Consider the following 22,333-nt stretch of genomic DNA (forward strand, 5'->3'; position numbering starts at 1 on the left):
ATGTGTGGGTGAGAAACAGAACAATATTTAAGTCCTTTTTACTGTAAATCTACAATTATCTTTCACTTTCAGATGTGAAAGTGTAGATTTAGAGTAAAAAAGGACTTCAATTTTGATCTGTTTCTCTCCCACACCTATTATATTGCTTCTGAAGATATGGATTTAACCATTGGAGTCTGATGGATTACTTCTATGTTTCCTTTTTGCAATTTTGTGGAGCTACAAAGGTCTGATCACCATTCACTTGCATTGCATGGACCTACAGAGCTGAAATATTCTTCTAAAAATCTTTGTTTATGTTCTGCTGAAGAAAGAAAGTCATACACAGCTAGGATGGCATGAGGGTGAGTAAATGATAAGAGAATTTTCATTTTTGGGTAACTATCCCTTTAACCCGCAGAACTCCCTTCATCAGTAAGTTGTTCACCCATAAAAATTCTGATCAACCAGCATGGTCTTTCTGATGAAGCTGGTTGACCAGCATTTATTGGTGAACAACATGGCAATGCTGCTCCACCTGCTAGACCAGCAACAAACCAGCATTAACCAGTCTGGAACAGCACATGCTGGTCTTTTCCGCAGGATTATTCATGGAACATGCTGCTAACTTTTCGTTACACTGATAACTTCATCAGGTTGACGGCGATAAACACGACTTTCATTTGTTTGCATTAGTGGGCTATTTTTGTTAATCTAGACAGGTATATCTCTGTTCTGACTTGGTTCTGTTGGTTTACTCTAGTACAGGGATGGGCAACTTTCAAGGGGGTGAGGGCCAACATTTTTTCTCCATTCTACCAAGGGGCCGGATTACAAATCCGCACTCTAACAATGTTCACCCCTTTACTCAATTTCCTCATTATTGTGGGTAATCTATGCACAACTAATGCAATGTTCTTTTAAAGATTTTGTTACCTATATTACCATTTTTATTTAACAATATTTACAAAAACTAATATAATTATTTTGTAACTTGCGTTTTTACTAAAACATTTACTAATGCCGTTCACATGTACAAATTCATGTTCAACTGACAAGCAATATACTTCAGACTTACATTTTCAAGAAAATGTATCTTATTTGCATTGTCTACATTTGCAACAGACAAACACACTAGAGCCCGACCGATACTGATTTTAGAGAGGGAAAATTCACCTATTACCGATATGGTGGCTGATATATTTCATTTTTGAGCTGGAATGAAAACAGACATTTCTATGTGGATTTCTCACCGATTTTGCACTGATATCACAATGCAAATGTACTCAGAAGGCTTTCTTAAATATTTTTATCAAAGAATATTTGACATTATTATACATTGTCAACAAATTCTAGAAATGAACACTGAGAAAATAAAGAATAAATAAAAATACAATAAATAGCTAAATAAACATCAGTACTGTTTAGTATCAGTCAAATGCTGACCATTTAAATAAAGAATAAATACAAATAAAATAAATAGCTAAATAAACATCAGTACTGTTTAGTATCAGTCAAATGCTGACCATTTAAAATAAAGAATAAATAAAAATAAAATAAATAGCTAAATAAACATCAGTATTATGGTTTAGTATCAGTCAAATGCTGAATATAAAAATACAAGATAAACAGATAAGCAGTCAAGAGATAAACAGATAAGCAGTGGTGTTGCACCGTATTCTGCTATACAAGTTCAGGGGAAACTTTCAACGGTGGAAAACCAGACTTTTAACTATGACATTTTATAAATGACACGACTGGAATTGTTCGGTTGAAGGGGGTACCAAACTGTGAATCCTAAACAAAACAGTTTGGTGAATACATGTTTACTCATTAGCTTCCACTCAACTGACAACAATAGCCTAGTTTCCATCCACTTTTCGCGCTATTTTGTTATCGACAAAGTGAAAATGCATAAAAAAAAAATTGCGAAATTTGCCGTCTTTTGCCTGTTTCCATTCAAATGGCCTTTATCGATAAAAATGGTGTGCGTGATGACGTCATGCCTAAAAAAAACACTTTGTCGCATAAGTTTTGGTTTATCGCAAAAGAAATCTGCCCTTAAGCCGTTTCCATACAGAAATGTGTGTTTATCGCTAATTCGCCTCCCAGATGTCCCTAATTTTTTTCCTCCGACGTTTTGGTAAAATGGTGAGAGTATTGAGACTAAATTAACCAGCTAACTGTTAATTTCACAAATAAATGAAATCAGAAGAGGAGGAATTGCAATCAAAAGGGAGCAGTTGCCCTTCTGATAGGACTGTAATATTGGTCCTGATGTTGCGCTTATCACAGATTGCCACCGGTTCGGACCTGAAAGCGAATCGTCATGGCCCTGTTCAAGCTGGCAACCTAAGTAATGGGGAAATTTCGGTCTTAGTATAAGGACCATCCATCCATGTGTATGCTGTGTGCACAGCTATTAAAGAAAAACTGATGCGGTGTAATATCAGTGTTTACATATGATACATTCCTGATATTCAATAGGCTATTTTGAACAATCATCTAATCTAAAGCGTCGCCATCTCAACTGAATTATGTCCTGTATATTTGTCCCACAACTTTTAACGACCAACTGAACTTGATTATCATCTAAAAGTAATTTTAGCATCATAATGCAATTTACATTTTCTGAAGAAGCTCAGCAAATGCGATCCGAGGTAAAGAGGGTTAGATTTAAAATATTTAAAAGTTTTAAAAGGTTCAAAAGCTCATTTTCTGAAAGTGAACTCCGCATTGGACAAATAGTTCTGATAGTTTAAAGTCTTGAAGTGTAGAAAATGTCATTCAGCCGACTTTATTCGTCTACAGAACAGGGTACGGCTAATTTAAGTTTGTGTAAAGAAAAGGCATATATAGGTCTAAAAATATATATTCTTTTTGTTTGGTAATTTATTTAATTTAATACTGGGAATTTTGCCAGCATTTTTTCAAGAGCTAAACAATAATTTATTAGAATTGGGTTATATGTTAGCGTTCCAAAAAAGCACACTGAAGCTTTTCTTCTAGTATTGTGTATTTATTTTCAGTTTAAAACATCTTTGTGCACAGAAATGATACGTTTTTTTTGTATTGTGGGCTAATTCCTTGACTGCCGTCTATTATTTTGAATGGTGTGTAAAAGCAACTTTAATAAATAAATGGATGGCTACCGCAATTAAATTAATCGCAAAGAGTGGCCACTCATTTGTTCTCCGTGCATATTGATATTTGTGTTGGCACTCCTGGAAGTGTCATGTTTGCAGTGACTGGATCTTTATGCCGTTCAGATCAATCCATAATCACGTACAATAAATTGGCTTTTATGGATGTATACCTTGTCGTCATGATTAACACAGGCTAACGATTGAGGTAAATTCTGTCATGTGACACTACATTTTTGCGGTAATTCCAATTTTCTCGACAAAATGTGTTTCCAAACCAGTTTTTCGCGACATTTGAAGTATCCACATACAGTTTATGCGTTAGAGTTAAACGGAAAAATATTATGTCAACACTTGTGAAATGTTAGTGATAATTTGCATTTCCATCAGCTTTATTTTGATGCGCTAAAAAATTTTCGCAAAAAATCTTTGGATGGAAACATAGATACTGAAAGTAGCTACATGATTAGCTAGTTAGCTATAAGCTCGTTGTCATGGAGAGTAAAATAAGTACATTGTTTATTTTATTTTCCAGCATTGTGTCTCACCAACTACGTAACAACATAGCATGAAATCAACACTCACCACACACAGTCCACTACCGCACTGTTGTCTGCTGAGCTGCAAAAAGATGCTCTGATGTTTACCTTTCAATCTACTACATTACTGACTGCACTGACAAACTATAGCTGGCTAACAGCAAACAGACAAGACTGACATGGTTGTCAGGGACAAGGTTAATGTTATATTAGTTATATTGAAAAGGGAAAATGATGGGGTCATTGTTTATTAACTTTCCAGTATGTATTTCACAAACTAGTTAACTTACCGATACACCGCTTGACTCCGCCCTATCTGCAGAGCCACCGTCACTCAGAGTCAGCTCTGTAAACAGTGGAGTCGGAGCGCGCACTGCTGGACAAACTACGCTATGACACCAATTCTAAAGCATTGTTTTCTGCATTATATGTTCTGAAAAAAAGTTTTCATATTGGCGCATATCGGTAAAATATACGCAGATACCGATATATCGGTGAAAGGCTCATATTGGCCGATATATCGTTCGGGTGCTAAAACACACAAATGAACAGACAACATTTTCAACCCCACCTCATAAAACAGCTTATAGGTATTAGTTCAAATCTAAATATTATCATCAATAACAATACTGGTTACATGAACATAACATTTCAGTGCATTAATACAAAACATTTCAGCACCACAACATACACGCATGGACCGAACAGTCCCGTGCGTCAGAGAACATTCTCTCTATTCGCAAGACTTTTCAACAATCAGTCAGGCATCTCAATCGCGCATTTCTTCAAAGTTTCTCCCTCTTATAACAACTTTTTCATTTTTCACAAGCATGAGCGAAACAGCATTAGATGTCTTTGGTGAATCCCGCACTGTCATGGATTTCGTAAAAACTTTTGATGACTTTTACCCTTGTATTTTATTTACCCTTTACATCTGTGAGGAGAGCAGCTCTGGTGTATGTATCTCTCATACTGTACGCCTCTTTGATCACTTGATCAATGGTGTATTTGCGAATCAAATCGAAATCTTTAATGACAGATTTCGTATCCAGGCAAACAAAAGACATGGGTTCCACCTGCGTACATTAACAATAGCATGCACTATGTCACTGACAAGCTGAGGTAAAATTTAGCTCAATTTGCCTTATAAATGATGAGCAAGTGTAAGATGTTGCATGCTAGAATCCTAGAGTGATCAGCAGTTCTGCTAAGAACAAGCAACCTCTTCTGGTCAATAGTTGTAATAACATAATAAACTGAATGCAATCTTTACACAATCCCTTTTTCAAAGAAATAAAATCAATCCTCAGTCTTGTCCGACGGGCCATATTCAACAATACAGAGGGCCGTCCTGCTCTAGTATCTTTGCTGTCACTTTTCTGGATCATTGTCTGCGTGGTCTGAAATGGTGCATTTGGTTCCTGTCTTGGCTAAAATCCTCAATGATTGGTGTGTGGTGTTAAGTGTAGTCTTGACTGCTCTGTCCTCCCACGTCATGTCGGCAGAGTGTTTTTGAGGCTGTGATGTCTGATAGGCCATAACGGGGTCAATGATAAGAGACCTCACTGATTATATACATGGAACTCCACTAAGGGCTAATCTAGAGGCTGTTTATCAGGGCTGGAAAGGCATGATTACTTTCTCTTTCGCTCTTTCTATTAGTTTCCGTCATTGTGCGGGGGTGATTTTCCAGTGTGACTGTGTGACTCCCATCATATCCCATCATCCCATCCCTGGATCCAAAGAGTAGGCTATACCATTGAAAACTTTATTGGGCCCCCCTTTTTACAGGGCCTAGGACAGTATTCCTGATTGCCACTTGTCCGTTTACAGTTGCTATACCAATTTTAACTAGTCGGACAGCAAAGTACAGGAACCAATCAAACACATGAAAGCATTTGCCAGTAAAGCGTTAAAAGTTATTGAAAAAAATGTTTTGTCTTCGTAATCTTTCATCAAAATGTTTTGCATTCAGTAGCATTCATTCAATAACAACATAATTTTTCGATGAAAGATTACAGTGAATTTTTTTTGCTTCATTCGCAATTGCTCCGCCTCTAAAATGACTTATTTTTCAACTCCTCCCTTCTAACCATTCATTCTGGTATGGAATGCCCCATTTTTACAATCCAATCAGTTCCCAATGGATAAAATAAAGTCCCGCCCTACATTCTTTTTTCTCGTCACGTTACGGAAGTAAAAATTGCTATATGCCATTACATGTTTAAGAGGGACAGATTTACTGAGAGGTTTTGAAAGTCTTTTGGCTGATGGGTTATTATTTTTTCCCCATTGTGGATCTAGCTAGGCATTCAATGAAGAACTGCTGAAACAAACCTAGTTTTGGGTTACCTCATGCATGCGTGAGTCTATATGACTAGTTTTGGGTGAAACCAGGCTAGTTTTTGTAGTTTCGGTTGCAAGCAAGAAGATACTTGCTTTCCTCATTTTAGTTGTATAGCTTTATATTCTTGTTCTTGAGATACACAATAGATACACAAGAAATTTGAGAGAAGAAACTCTGATGAATCAAGAATATTCCAAATAATCATTATGTAAACAAATCTATTGTGTTCGATGGAGTTTCCTGGAAATACAGTAATTTACGTCTAAAATGATTTTATCTCAGGGACTATCTCAGTAAAGAGAGTTTGCCCTTAGAGAACCGCAATCAAAAATATCCTGTTAAATAAATTAAACATTCCACTGATTCATTCAGGGCCTGAGGTGCACTCAACCAAATGCTTATAATGAGATTTTATTGCCTAATTCTTGAACAATTAAATTTCAGATGCAAAATAAAATCAGGAAAATGGCTTTAATTAAAAAAATAATGTCCTTTGTTGACTGAATTTTATTCCTGTGCAACAGTTATGCCTGTGCACCTGTTTTACGCATGTGTTTGACCTTATCTGTTATCTCTGTTTCTCTGCAGGGAGTCCCTCCAAAGCTGTGTCCACCATGTCCCTCTCTGTGCGCCCCTCGCGCAGGGTCGTCGCCAGATCCATCACTAGGAGCCAGTCCTTCGCCGGAGTCAACTCCTACGATAAGTCCTACAGGTCAGTTTACATGGGTCAGGATGGTCGACCAACAAGTAGTTTGTCATTTTGTTATGTTTTATTTATTTATTTATTTTTTCCATTTTGATGGTTCTTCAATTAGTGTGCGGACATCATGCTATGCTTTAGCTGTTAGACTGTTTGTATAGTAAAACACTCTTGGAAAGGATGTCTTTAAAAGGATCCCCTTTGAAACACCACCACTACAGCCATACACTTGCGGACAGACGTCTTCAGCTGTCCTGTTGCAACTCGCATTTTTTAAGAGCATTGCATTAAGACAGTTTGTCAAGTTAAAAAAATCCAACTTTCAAAAACTTATCTCTAGATTTGCATTCTGTTCAATTATTTTATGCCCTGCATAGCTGTTTTTGAATGCAAGAACACATCTTATTTAGAAACGTGTCCGATAGGGGTCATGTGAACCCGAAACCAGCCTATTTATACAGGACTTCCTTAAGACCGATTAGTTGACTAGTCATTCAGAGAACCCAGCAACTAGTCGATTTTTAGTAGTAGTTTGTAGTAGTTGTAGTTTTGCACATCCCTGTTTAACATACACATACAATTTCGTGAACAAATGCAACACATGCATTATCAGTGGACACCAAGAGCAATACACTCAAACATGCAAGCACACATACCGTTACATAGTACTACCCCATTCAGTTATGGCCATAGGCAGTCAACGTCTTTAAAGGGAAGTCACAGCTGACAGGATGTCCTGTGAATCCTCATGTCTGCAGGCAGCAGGGAAGCATTTGTTACTGACTTCAAAGAAGCTACACTCCAGCAAAATAGAAGACAGATTTTAGTGGAAATCTGTATGGATCTTGCTTAGATTTTATACCTGCCAAACATATTTTCAGGTTTATCCCCCCCCCCCCCCCTTTTCTATTTGAAGAAATAAGCTTAACTTTCACATCATTTTTTGTGCAAGTGTATGTGTGTGCAGTGTTGTAAAGTTAAGTATGTGGCATCATGTTAATTTTTCAGAGGGGCAGAGTGGCTCTTGAGTGTTGACCCTACTGCTTCATGTTGTGTGTCTAAAAAACATGTTCAGCTCTCTCCAAACCCCTGCTGTTGAAATAGAGCAGAGAGAGAGAAAGCATGAAACATTAAAGAAGAGCACCATCAGGACAACAGAGAGGAAAACAGTAGGGAATGAAAGGGAGGATGACAGGAGTAGTCAATTCAAGCCATTTTTTATTTGTATAGTGCTTTTCACAACACAGTTCATTTCAAAGCAGCTTTACAGAAAATTGTGCTGTAACTGAAATTAAATATAATAATAACTTTATATTATAGCACCTTTTAGCAATTTAGCACAAAGTGCTTCACAAAACAAAAAATCAAAACACACTCAGTAAAACACAACACATTCACAGAGTAATAAAAGCAAGTCTATACAAATGAGTTTTTAAACGAGACTTAAATACAGACAGATTCAGCAGATCTAATATCCCAGGGCAGGCTGTTCCATAATCGTGGAGCATTCACTACAAAAGCTCTATCACCTTTAGTTTTGCATCTGGATTTTGGAACAGCCAACAGTTCAAGAAGATCTAAGAGGTCTGTTTCATAAGATCTTAAAAGTTCTGCTAAATAATCTTTCACCAAACCATGTTATTCCTCTTATGTAATTAATACAATTTTAAAATCAACCCTAAAATGAATTGGTAACCAATGCAAAGAAGCTAAAACTGGAATAACATGATTAAATGACCTAGTTAGTGTCAACAGTCTAGCTGCAGCATTTTGCACTGAATGTAGCGCATTGGAAATTGGGCATACCATATTGGGGAGAAACCCCCCCCCCCCAAAAATAAAAAAAATAATCAAGGCGATATGAGTATCCCTAAAACTCCAGACATGTCTAACCTTGGAAATGTTCCTTTACTGATAAAAACAAGATTGAACTAAACTTCCTAATGTGATCTTCAAAATCTAAATTGTTTCAAAATCATCACCCAAATTTTTCACTACCTGTTGAATATTTGGGACCACTTGACTAAGTGCTGACTCAGTCTGACTTTTTTTTTTTTTTTTAAATCATTACTGATTATAACAACCTCTGTTTTATCAGTATTTAACTCAAGAAAATTACATTCCATCCAATTTTTTATATCTGATATACATGTTTGAAGACTAATTTAAATTAGTCAGATCATTTGGATTCACGGACAAATACAACTGCAGGTCATCTGCATAGCAATGGAAAATTAATGTTGTATTTTCAAGTCACAGAGCCAAGCGGTAACATATATTGTGAAAACAATATTGGCCCTAATAGGGATCCTTGTGGAACAGCACAATTAAGTTTTGTAGAGGAGGACATCTCATCTCTAACAGACACCTCAAATTTTCTATTCGACAAGTAGGAAACAAACCAGTCTAAAGCCACCCCAGATATTCCCACCCATCTCTTCAGTGTATCAATTAAAACTAAATGATCAGCTGTATCAAACGCTGTAGTTGAATCAAGCAATAGTAAAAATGGAGCACTCTCCAGCATCCTCCAGTAAGTGAAGGGCAGTTTCTGTACTTTGGTTTTCTCTAAAACCAGACTGAAATATCTCAAAGTATTATCCTTCTCTACCTCCAACAGTTGCTTAGCTACAACTTTCTCTAATATTTTACTGTATAGATGAAAGAAAATTTTGAAGCTGTGATGTCTGTAATGTCTTAAAGTCCTCATTGTGTGGTTTAAATAAACAATGTGATCATAGATAATGTCTTAAAATAAATTGTTTGTCTTTAGGCCACCAGTGAGCAAACCAAAGGCGACTGAGGCAAGGAACACAACTCCATAAGATTATAGTTTATGGAGAAAAATTACCTTGAGGGGAAACCAGGCTCACTGGGGGAGCCAGGTTCCCTCTGGCTATAGACAAAGAGAGGAATGCGTTAAGCAAATATTCAGACATCTGACATATTTCTCCATCATTCCTGCTCTTCTTTTCATTTTTTTTAACTATCCCTTTAATACTTATTCTGTGTATTTCAAAAGCTTTGTCTAGTTCCCATTGTTAATTTTACTACCTTAAAGCTGAACTGTGTAATTTCTGCACCACCAAATGGAATTGCAAAAATAAACAAAGTTTTCAAACAGCCTCCCAAATATGCCCCTCATCTGCTGTTCATCAAGCAAACAGATAGTCCCGCCCCCAACTCACTTTGTGTCACTGTTATTGTGTTGGGCTGTATGGCTCGCTCGAAACAGGAAGTTTTATAGCACCAAAGAAACTTTTGATGAAAATTAACCTACAAATGGCTTGGTTATTGTTGTCTCCGTATGTTTTAATACCAAAAAAAGTTACACACTTCACCTTTATGCGTGTTGTGATTACCTGTATTTATCTTATACAGCTTTACAAGAGCATATTTAATCAAGTCACATCACTCTTTTGTCTCTATTTTATTGAGTTGTCTGTCACCTTGAATGAACGGTTGCAGCTCGAATCGATCAGCACTGGTGTTATTCGAAAGCACTATTGATTTAGATTTAGAGATTGTTTGTTTATGTTTCCCCAGCCAGCAATAATACCTCATATCTGATGTATGGGATTGTCTTATTTAATGAGTGTACTTTTGTGTGTCCCAGGAACATCTCTGTGTTCAGCATCCCCGTGTGTGTGAGGAAGACTCCCTCCAGAGCAAGCAGGATGTTCACACTCTCCACTAAATCACCTCCTCCAAAGGTGCCCCAGCCTGAGAGGCTGGACGAGGTGTATGAGGCTCTGAAGAGAGGACTGCAGTATGTACACACATGCACACATTTGTTTTACTGTATAAGTGAGGACATATCACAGACGCAATGGTTTTTATACAGAGGTATTTTCTAATACCCTAACCTTACCCATAAGCCTAATCCTAACAAGTCTTTTAATATCAGTAGATTTAAAGCAAAACATGATTTAGAAGATTCATGAGCCTTTTTAACTAGTAAAGACCACTGGAAATGTTTTCACAAGTTGGTTTTCAACATGTTTCACCACATTAGGGAGGACATTAAAATAAATTTGGTCCACACAAGTATAGTCAAACCTGTACACACACACACACTTACTTGGTACTTACTACTTACTAAATGGGTACCTTGAATACCTTGTATTGCTTTTATGTAGTGCTTATGAATATTACTACAGACTAACTTTATACCCCTAAAAGAATACTTTTGGCATTTTATTAATAATTTTTTTTTTCTTTTTAAATTAATCTTTTTTTTTTTTTTCTTCCTAATGAGGATGTTCACGAATGTCCCCAAAGGGAGGTTTTGTCAGATTTAGCATTTGAGGGACAATTTTGTCCTGAAACTATAGCTAAAAACTGGGTTCATTTGCGGCATGTTCAGTTTTGGTTCGAACGAAAGAGGTCTGACGTTAGGTTTTTTTTAAAGAGGACTCCCTAAGAGTTACTTTCTGTTAGAAAAAACATGACTTAATTTGGAAACACAAGGCATCTTAAGGCATAGCAATTTTTTAGTTTTGCACAGTTTTAATGTGATTTATGCCATTGTTTAAGCCTTGATGTCTAAGTAGAAGGAAAATTAGATGTTAAATGTTTTTGATGTGGAGTTCATATGGGATGCACAATACAGACTTTAAGTGCATGTCTCAGCATTAAAGTTAATTTTGACACATAATGCAGTGTATTTTATCAGTAAATCACACTCACAGAGAGCTATTCTAGAAACAGATATGTCACTGATAGCTAAACAGAAACTGATTGCTTATGTCTGCTGTGTTGTTCCAGATCTTACCTGCAGGTCCATCAGATGGAGCTGGACAGTCTGAATAGACAAATGAAAGAATCCAAGAGAAACTCTCGCTTGGTAAGTATAAACATCTGAGAGAGAATCACAAAACTTACGAGCATTGAAGTGCAGGCTGGTGCAGGGGCTTTTGTTTTAATTCACAGGGCCCTGGACAAAATATTTATAGATGGGTCCTGTCCCCCATGTCCAATGAGGAAATAACATAGAGGACCTTAGTGGGGGTCCTTTTCACCCCCTGATGACCACCATGGTCTGGGGTATAGAAGTATGAAACTGGAAATTAATACTTAGATTTTTTAAATTAAAATGTTTAAATGTTTAAAAAAAATTGCTAAAAAAGAAAGCATTCGTTTTTGCTCTGACTTCAATTCCACATGTATACCCATTTATTTTCAAATATCAGGGTTTTTTAACTATTTGATTTTAATATGACATCTATCTGCTGTTCTGCCACAGGGCTTTCTGTATGAACTTGACAAGGTGAGTGGAAACTTCTATGTTGTCTTCCATCTCACTTGTGTTTAGATTCTGAAAGGCACCTTGGGATCTTATTTATTTCATATTATTAAGCAGTTACTGCCTTTCAAAATATTGTGATTGTTATTTGCTGTGCCCTTAGCAAGTGAAAGTGATTGAGAGATTTATGAGACGGCTGGAGTTTCATCTCAGTAAGGTAAGCTTGCCGTTTAACTGAAGTATGCAAATTAAATGTTTAAATATGCAAATATTTTAGGGCGGATGATGTGATTTTTTTTTTTTGGTCAAATGGTAAAACCCCAACCACATTTGATTTTCATGATTCAAAATTTCATTGTATTTGTTTAGTCTTTTTAAAATATGTTTGAATAGTTGTTATAATATATAATAATTAAGATATGTACACCCACAGCTATTGAAGGTGTGTTACTTTATTACTTATAATAATTACTTATTTATTACTTATAAATTTGGCATATGTGTTTTAATCATCTGTGACATCCTTCTTTAGTATGCAGAATTATTTTGTTATGGGTTACATGTTTCTTTTTTATGAAATGAACAGATCTGATTATTCATTTAGTTATATTGTTTGTCATATTTTTGTGAAATAGCAATGATTGATGATTTGTCCTGTATGTGTGCAGACAACAGGATCTGACACTTGTCAAATATTATTTGTATGTGCATGTACTGTATGTTGTGGTTCTATATAGTTAAGAAAGCACTGCAGGTCTGTTCTTGCTCAAATTTCTCTTGTGCTGGTGATCCTTATTGCGTGGCCCTGATGCCTTGATAAAAACATCTGTATGTTTGTGTGAATGCATTCTTGCATGGTGTCAAAACAGTAACAGTTCTTTTGTGATAGATATTCACTTACAAGATATACAGCAAAACCCTTCCTCACAAACCCTCAAAGAACACATTCACAGACATTTCTCCCCAGTACACACACACAGACGCTCGCACACTGCAGGGGACACGGGTCACAGGCAGAGGACAGCTCCAGGGCCTACTCGCATTCCTGGCTTGTTTGGGGAGCGGTTAAACCCTCCACTGGACCCGTTGGAGTCTGAACTAACAGCCTAAACTAACCTAAGCCAGCTGCACTACAGGAAGAAGCCTTCATCTTTTCTCCTCTTCCTCCTCTTTACTCCATAGCGCCATTTCTTTTGTGATTAGTGTGTGTTTTATGAGTCGTGACTCGTGAGCACTGCAGGGAGCCTGCGTGCTTTTGCAAAGTGAGATACAGTATGTAGGGCCTCTATGTTATGGATTATGAGGGGGAAGGGGGGGGGAATACAAAAAAGCCCATATATTAAAGTGACAGTTCACACAGAGATGAAAATTCCATCATCATTTACTCACCATCTAGTTGTTCTAAACCAGTATGACTTTCTTCTGTTAACCATTGGAACATAAAAGGAGGTATTAGGTAGAAGTTTAGGGACTAACACCCAGTCACCATTTACTTTCATTAGTCTGTATGGAAAAAAGTTGCAGTGGAGGTGAATGGTGACTAAGGCTATCAGTCCCTAACATTCTGCCTAATATCTCTTTTTGTGTTCCACTGAATAAATAAAGTAATATGTGTTTGAAACGACATGATTAGTTTTTGGGTAAACTATCCCTTTTAAGCGGCTTTGCTGAGCTGTCATTCCAATGATAGTCCCACCAAACTTTCAGATTCTTTATAGCAATTTTAGCAGTTGTGAATTGGCTATGGCCTAAATAAATATGAATGAAGAGACATATTGCTTTCAGCTTTGTATTGCAGTGTATATTAGCAGGAGAGGTACTGTCATAACTCTGTGAAGCTTATGACTGTCCCACTGACTCCATGCCAGTATTCTGGATCATGCTCACTGGACTGCTCCTCCTAACCACCTCCAGAAGGACAGACAGAGGGAAATATTTTCCTTCTGTAACTTTCTGCCTTTCTGTCCTCCATTCCCTCTTTCATTTATTGCAGGAAACCTTGTAAGTGTTGCAGATTGTATCCCTCTTGTTCTTGCTTTCAATCATAGGGATTATGTATGTTTGTATGGTGCATACGTGTCCTCATGCTGTCTGGGTCACACTTGCGTGTTTATCCCATGGTGTGCACGAGTGTATGTCTGTGTTTACGCCCAGTATGAGGTACCCCTGCTGTGTTGACTATTTAATTCTGCAGGATACTGCTGCTTCTGCATTGCAGAGGATTTGGGTCATTACCATTCTTGGCCTCTTCACACAGACACGCACACACACACACACACACACATACATTATGCACATTTATTAGCAATCCAAATGAGAACCTATCCTAGATTTCTGTTGTTATATATCAAGTTAAATGATCGTTCTGACCGAATGCATCCTTGTGCTTAAAAAAGCAAGATGCAGTGCAATGAATAGAACAGAGTGCAGGTGAATGGTTGAAGTTCTTTTCATTGACACAGCATCTAAAAACATTCGATTTTGCTAATCTCTGAAATACAGAACTTGTGCTGTGAACACATTCTATCCTAAATAGCTGTTTGTTGGGACATTAATGCTAAATTGTTTTATTCTGAACATCTGCCTCAGTATTTGTATTTCTCTAAATTTACTTCAGTCTGTGCATAAGGTGGTTGGCATTATTAGGGGTTTAATTGTTTCCTGTCTCCATAACCGACTTCCATATTTGCAGACCTACTCAAGGTGCTGCGGAGAGATCAATTACATCTAAATTACTTATATTGGGGACAATGAGGCCCTACAGGAAGCACTTGGGCAATAAAAGATTAACAACAAGAAGCTGTGGTTTGTGTGTGTGTTTGTAGCTGGTTAATCAGGTAAATGTCACCAGTTGGATGTTGACAAGAACGGCAGCAACATCACTAAGCTATAAAAATACTGAATGCTACTCAAGACAATCCTTATCAACATGCATAACATATTTCCATTGATTTTAATAAGCACTGGGGTGTCATTGGGTGTTTTTACAGATCGATGAACTCTACGAGGCCTACTGTATGCAGCGGAGACTGAGAGATGGAGCCAATAAGATGGTGAAGGCTTACACGGCCTCTCCAAGCAGCAGAGAGGCCAGAGAGAGTCTGTCTGAAGCCAACAAGAGCTTCAAAGAGTACACAGAGGTTAGAGGGTGTGTGCAGATGAGTGTATAGTGGGAAGAAATATGGATACTTTGACAAGAAGTTAAGAGGAAACAGTGTAGATACGGTTTGAGAGATTTAAGAACTGCACTTCAGTTTAGTGTTGGTAAACTGACTCCAATTCAGAACTGAAAATCACTTCTGTTTTAAGCCTGCACCAAAGTAGCACTCTAGAGTAAAACTCTATTTTGGTGGGAGGTGTCACACTTCCAGACTGTTTTGCTGAGATCTCGCTCTCTTCAGTAAGAGGTATGACACATTTGTTGATTAAAGGGATCGAAAATTCTCTCATCATTTACTCATGCCATCACAAATGTGTATGACTTTCTTTCTTTTGCCAAACGAATTAAAAGAATAATTCAGCTCTGTTGGTCCTCACAATGCAAGTGAATGGTGACCATAACTTTGAAGGCCAAAAAGGCAGTATAAAGTAATCCATAAGACTCCAGTGGTTAAAACCATGTCTTCAGAAGCGATATAATAGGTGTGGGTGAAAAACAGATCAATGATTAAGTCCAGTTTTTAACTGTAAATCTGCACTTTCACATTCAGCCACTTACTGGTTGGGGCTGGTCAGAGGTGTAGATTGATGGTAAAAAAGGACTTAAAGATTGATCTGTTTCTCACCCACACTTATATTGCTTCAAATGATATGGATTTAACCACTGGATTCATATTAATTACATTTATGCCTCCTTTGTCATTTTTGTACCTTCTGAGTTCTGATCACCATTCACTTGTATTATTTGGACCTACAGTGTTGAGATATTCTTCTAAAAATCTTTGTTTGCATTCTGAAGAAAGTAAGTAAGTCATACACATCTGGGATGGCAGGAAGGTGAGTAAATGATGAGAGAAATTTCACTTTTGGGTGAACTGTCCCTTTAAAAAATGGTGGAGACAAAAATACCAACATACCAACAATTGATTTAGGATGCAATTCATGGAGTAACTTAACCTTGTGAAAGTGTGTGATTGTGTATTTATCCCCTCGAGGCTTGCCATAGAACGTGTATGTCCATATTCAGCTTTTAGTGAGTAAAGAAATCACATTCAATAAAAATAGACTGTTGTGCCTCACTTTCTGATTTCATTTTAGTCATTTTAATGTGGAAAACACTCTGACAAAATCACTATGGATTCCAATCAGTTTTTGATGATATGCTGCCGAGTGTGATCACAGATAAAAAAAAAAACATTTGGATCAGCTTGACATCTTGTCAGTTCTTCAGTAAAGAAGCAACTCATTGGACATTTTAAGAGAACAAGAGTCACCCTGGCAACAGAACAATATTTTCTTTTATGCTGGATCCTTTTTTCCCGTTGCTAGAACCATTAACTTAGCAACGAGTTCCGACAGTTCCGCTGGCAGACACTAATGCATGCTTCGTCTCCCACTGCCTAGCTGGCGATGATGTAAATTAGGCTCACACCTGAAAATCACTGAAAAAATTGGCTAGTGTGGCACCCACTATGGTAAACTGAATCCATTTTAGAACTGAAATTCACTACAGTATTAGTAAACTGAATCCACTTCAGAACTGAAATCCACTTCAGTTTAGTTTTAGTGAAATGAACTGTGCTTAATTTTCAGTGGTATGATCCAAAGGTTAATATATAAATAAAGTAGTAATATATAGTCATATCAATATAATGATATGACTGACAAAAATGTCATATTAAAAGATTGAGGTTTTGGTCTTTGACTGTAGAACAATAGAATTCAAAAATGTGATTAGTTTTATGTCATTGTCAGGAAGTTGAAGCTTATGCTCTGCTGATTATGACTTAGGCCAAATTATTTTTCACATCCAGTCAGATGGATACAGAGCCTAGAGAGAAATAACTAGACTGATTAGATATGCTGGTGGAAATAATGCAACAAGGCAATCTGATTAATAGTGGATGGCCTTTGCCAGTCAAGTGCTTTTCATTACCCTAATGGTAACTGCAAGACATGCAGTCAGCTTTAGGAAGAGAATTCTCCATGAACTGCTGTATTTGTCTCCACCCTCTCTCTCTATCTCTCTTTCTCTCTCTCTCCCCTGCACGTCTGCCACCATAATCTATTTTCTTCCCTATATTTACCCACTGCCTCTGTCTCTATATCTCTGCAGAATATGTGCATGCTAGAGAGTGAGCTTGAGAACCAGTTGGGAGAGTTCCATGTCAAAATGAAGGGTAAGACAACACAGGCCTTCTCGAGTTGTCACAATGGTCAACTCAAAACCATGATGTTTTTGGGGGTTCTTACAAACTTTAAAGAAATAGCTTGCCCAAAAATGAAAATTACATCATTTACTCACCCTAAGCTTTAAACCCATGTGACTTTCTTTCTTCCATGGAACACACAAGATACATTTTTAAAGTATTTAAAAAAGTGTTTATTCACCAGAAAGTTAGTGAATACTGTCTGTCAAGTTTGAAGAAAGACCAAAAAAAAAAAACAACAAAAAACATAAAACTAATTGATACAACTCATGCACTATATTCCAAGTCTTCTGAAGTGACAATCACTACGAATTGATGTTGTTATTCACTCTCAAATCAAGTTGTATTAATAAAGTAAAGTTAAATCAAATATGGTGACTACATCGATAACATCAAACTTACAGTATTTGTTCTCAGCGTGTCTCGTGACCAAACATGCGACAGACCCAGTCACTATTCACTTAACATTATGGCGAATAAACCCTGTGATGACTTAAACACAAAAAGTAAACGCATACGGGTATTAAACAACATCAGGTTGAGTAAATAATGACATAATTAAAATTTGGGGGTGAACTATTCCTTTTAAGTTATTTTTTTAACCATATTTTCCTCAAGCCGTTGAAATAAACGCCATAATCTGTGTGCCAAAAATAAATGTATGAGTGTTTGTGTTCCATAATCGTGACTATATGTCTGCATCTTAAGCAACGATTTGTCCACTCTGTTTCAGGCCTGGCGGGTTTTGCACGACTTTGTGCAGGAGATCAGTATGAGGTGAGCTGCTTCTGCTCTCTCTTGTTTAATAGATTCATCAACTCCCTTTGTCTTGATAAAGTCATGCTACCAAATTGCATTTCATGCATTTGGTAGACGCTTTTATCCAAAACAACTTTGCATATAAGCTATATATTTTATCAGTATGTGTGTTGCTTGGGAATCGAACCAATGACCTTTGTGTTGCTAATGCTATACTCTACCAGTCAAGCTATAGAAACCAGTTGTCACTGATCTACTTTGTACTTGTTGGTGACAGATATGACTTATAGAGGGGTGGTGTGTCTTAGTGGTTAAAGATCTGGGATGGTAACTGCAAGGTTGTTGATTTGAACTCACAAGGGGTGATCCATGAGTCAAAACAAGCTAGCCCTTAAGCAAGCTTTGTATAAAATTGTCTACTTGGTTTACTAGAGAGAGAGACAGAGACAGTTAGAGCTAATAGAAACAGAAAGGTAACGCATTAGCACTACTCCCTAGTGTGCTTACTGCATCTGCAGCGAAGAACAAATTTTGGGAATCAGATGATAATTAAAGAGGGGCGAATGTTAATGTGTCAGCCCCGCCTCCACCTGTTTAACATGCAGAGGATTTGGAATGACTGAAAGGCCAATCAGTGCAGTGAGTCAGCACAGTCTGCTCAGCTGGAGCCCACAGACATGTGACTGCAGGGAGGTGGTGAGACAATTGACTTGAGAATCCAGGGATGGATGAGAGAAAGAGAGAGGGTGGCAGAGACTTATTTTTTTTACAGCCCATCTGTTGTGCTCACTCTATTCTTTGCCTTTACTGTACAAAAACAAACAGAAGCCAAGTTTTTCTCCACCTCTTTACCTGCATGAATGAATGGTCTCTTTTATGTTGTTTTAAAGCCGACTTGACAAGTATTTTAATAATTTGATTGAGTGCTCTTCAGGATTCAGTCATTCTCTGTGCCAATTAGACATACAGTTCATATATATGAACTGTGATATCTAAATTAATTCCTCCGCAGATATTTATGAAGTATGGTCGCCAGCGGTGGAAGCTGCGAGGTCGGATTGAGATCAATGGCAAGCAAGTGTGGGACAGTGAGGAGATGGTCTTCCTCCCCCTCATCACAGAGTTCCTCTCTATAAAGGTATGAATATACAATATCATTTACTCAAATCTTCTCTGCTCTTGCCTGTTTTGCTCCTTTCCCCTCTCTCTCTCTCTCTCTCTCTCTCTCCCCCACCCACACAATCAATCTCAGTTGCATCAATCTGTTACATTAATGCACATAACAGCACTACAGCTGGACTTTGACTTCTTTTTCCTCTCCCGTGACACATAACAGCGGGACATAATGTGCGGGAAGGGAAAGGGATAGAGAGAGGAAGACTGCATAGGAGAAAGCGAGGGAATTTTACAGAATATAGCAATCTGTTGAAAAATGGAGAGAGGCTCCAGGGGAGGAATGAATAGAATGCAGCTGATGTTTGTCAAAACTTTTTTAGATATGCCTGAGAGATGTAAAAGGAGCAGTTGGGTTTGTTCCAAAGAGCTGTGTGACTAGATTGCACGACAGAGAGCTCTGTTTGAAACAATAATCCTTATTGAAAATATGCCTGAGCCTATCTATGAGCATGATCAGCATTAAAAGTCAACATGAAATCAAAAGTGATCCCATTTACTACTATAATAAATATCATTAGTCTTATTGTGCACGATTCTTCAGTGCAGGTTATTCAAAAGAAAAAGAGTGTGTTTTAGTAATCTTTGACGTCTTCTCGAGTTGCTACCTAGATACAGTGGTAAACAGCTGCTGCTTATACTCACGTCGATGATGTAATCGGACTCAAAATATATGATATTAACAGAGACCAACTCAGGAAACGAACTCGGGTTCGGTCCAAGCAATCAAACCAAGTGTGAAAGCACCCTTACAGAGCAGTTCTTCTTTGTTTCTTGTTCAGAGCTAAAAAGCAGTTTGAAACAGCTGAGCAACAACATACTGTTGCAAACATTCAGACACCCACTGTACACAACTGGGGGAGGCATTTAGAAGTATATTTAAATATGACATTAAAATGTCTTATGACTTCATGAGTAGAATTCACACAAGATCAATAAAAGAAGCTGTTTTAACTACTTGTTGATAATTTGAAGTAATATACTTGCAGTAGATAATGTGTAATTTGTAATGTTTACCTTTTGCATTCATGGAGCTAATGCGCTAAAATGTTATACCAGCCATAGTGTACACCAATTACACTCTGTTATTGTAATTAATGATGGCACTGATACTGCTGCAAAGATAAGGGTATAAAAGAGTGTTAATGGGCAGAATACAGGCAAAAGAATGATGATAGGCATAACTTACTATAAGCAGAGGTGCGAATGGATTTTGCTGTTGAAGGGACATGAGTGAAGAAGCATATCAAACAAAAGAGTGAATGGGAACTTAAGAGTATTTGTGAAAATGTGATTCCTTTTGTAGACTAATTAAACACAAAAAAAATCACATATGTTCTTGGAAAATATCTGTACGTGAGCGATCATACAGATGTAGGTAAATTTGCACCATCTTGCTAATAAATCTTTACACCTGTGTGTTCATGTTGCCTGATCTTAAAGGGATAGTGTAACAGGTTTCTTTCTTTCTTATAAAGGAGGAAGCGAGGGCCGGGTAAATGTCCAAAGTAACTCTTTTATTTGACACACTTTTCAGCGTTCTACACAAAATGTTCTGCTTTTCAACAGCACGTCAAATACAGTCACACACACAGCTTTGTGCGTCTCTCCCTCCTCAGGCGGACTGGACTGCTCTTTTATATCCCTCTCAGCTCTCACTGCAAACACAAACATCTGTTAGAGATAATTTCCAACAGGTGTCAATCCTTACTGTTCTTCCTCTCGCGGCTTCGCTCTCCACAGACGTCGCTCGGCTACGCCCCCATCACCACAGATAATTCACCCAAAAATTCTCTCATTTACTCACCCTTATACCATCCCAGATGTGTATGACTTTCTTCTGCAGAACACAAATTAAGATTTTTAGAAGAATATCTCAGCTCTGTTGGTCCATACAATGCAAGTAAATGGTGATTAGACCTTTGTGGCTCCAAAAATCACATAAAGGAAACATAAAAGTTATCCATATGACTCCAGCGTTTAAATCTATATCTTCAGAAGCAATATAATAGGTGTGGGTGAAAAAAATAACAACAATTTTTTACTCTAAATCTCCACTTTAACTTTCACTTTGAGATGTGAAAATGAAACTAAACAGGCACCACATGTGACTTTCAGATGTAAATGTGAAAGTGAAAGTGGAGATTTAAAGCAATAAAAGGACTTAAATTTTGATCTGTTTCTCACCCACTCCTATTGTATAGCTTCTGAAGATATGGATTTAACCACTGGAGTCTTTTGGATTACTTCTATGTTTCCTTTTTCCTTTTTTGGAGCTACAAAAGAGTCTAGTCACCATTCACTTGCATTGTATGGACCTACAGAGCTGAGATCTTCTAAAAATCTTTGTTTGTGTTCTGCTGAAGAAAGAAAGTCATATATATCTGGGATGGCATGAGGGTGAGTAAATGATGAGAGAATTTTCATTTTTGGGTGAACTTTCTCTTTAACTGACTAAATGGGAATCAGCTGTCGGCCTCAAAGTAGGTGGAGCCCCAGGTTACACCTACCAGTGACGTGGACCAATGGCAGTAAGGTGTTTAGCAGCCGGTAAGAAGTTTTCCTAAAAGTTTGCACTTGTGAGCTGTCACGAACCAACGAAATAAACTCAAAACCACATTCTTTTTGGCCAGATTTTGTTCTAAATGACGTCACACCCATTCGTTCTTTGATTTCCTAGGAAAAATGCAGGGGCCTTAATGTTGGCAAGTACTCCATTGTGTCAGTCACTGAACCAATGATGACATTTTTTTCCTAAATGAATATCTCCTATATGGTTGTTAAGGTGACGGAGCTGAAGAGTCTGGCCAATCATGTGGTGGTGGGGAGTGTCTCGTGTGAGACGAAGGACCTGTTTGCTGCCTTGCCCCAAACTGTGGCTGTGGATATCAATGACTTGGGCACCATCAAACTCAGTCTAGAGGTGTCATGGAAGTATGTACAGCTTTTGGGGGATTGTTATTGGGGTATCATATTAAATGTCACCATTGAAAGATCTTCTAGTTACCTCTTTAAAAGAAAATTGGTTACACAAATTTATTAGTATAAAACCAATTTCATTTTAAATGCACTGTTAACA

At 37.5% G+C, this 22,333-nt stretch overlaps 1 protein-coding gene across 5 annotated transcripts in view; it reads left to right on the forward strand.

The window, feature by feature from the left end:
* LOC127417136 (rho family-interacting cell polarization regulator 1-like) overlaps positions 1 to 22,333 on the forward strand; it is an 88,556-nt gene that overhangs the window by 48,147 nt on the left and 18,076 nt on the right. For all 5 annotated transcript variants that reach the window (XM_051656845.1, XM_051656844.1, XM_051656841.1 and 2 more), the window contains 10 exons: positions 6,597 to 6,720; positions 10,325 to 10,477; positions 11,476 to 11,554; positions 11,954 to 11,977; positions 12,117 to 12,170; positions 14,944 to 15,093; positions 17,229 to 17,292; positions 18,056 to 18,099; positions 19,094 to 19,219; positions 22,040 to 22,188. In XM_051656845.1, the coding sequence (XP_051512805.1) occupies positions 6,623 to 6,720; positions 10,325 to 10,477; positions 11,476 to 11,554; positions 11,954 to 11,977; positions 12,117 to 12,170; positions 14,944 to 15,093; positions 17,229 to 17,292; positions 18,056 to 18,099; positions 19,094 to 19,219; positions 22,040 to 22,188 (941 nt within the window). In that variant the 5' untranslated portion in view covers positions 6,597 to 6,622. The remainder of the gene's footprint in view (positions 1 to 6,596; positions 6,721 to 10,324; positions 10,478 to 11,475; positions 11,555 to 11,953; positions 11,978 to 12,116; positions 12,171 to 14,943; positions 15,094 to 17,228; positions 17,293 to 18,055; positions 18,100 to 19,093; positions 19,220 to 22,039; positions 22,189 to 22,333) is intronic.

The sequence above is a fragment of the Myxocyprinus asiaticus genome, chromosome 26 (assembly GCF_019703515.2).
Source record: "Myxocyprinus asiaticus isolate MX2 ecotype Aquarium Trade chromosome 26, UBuf_Myxa_2, whole genome shotgun sequence".
Lineage (NCBI taxonomy): Eukaryota > Metazoa > Chordata > Actinopteri > Cypriniformes > Catostomidae > Myxocyprinus > Myxocyprinus asiaticus.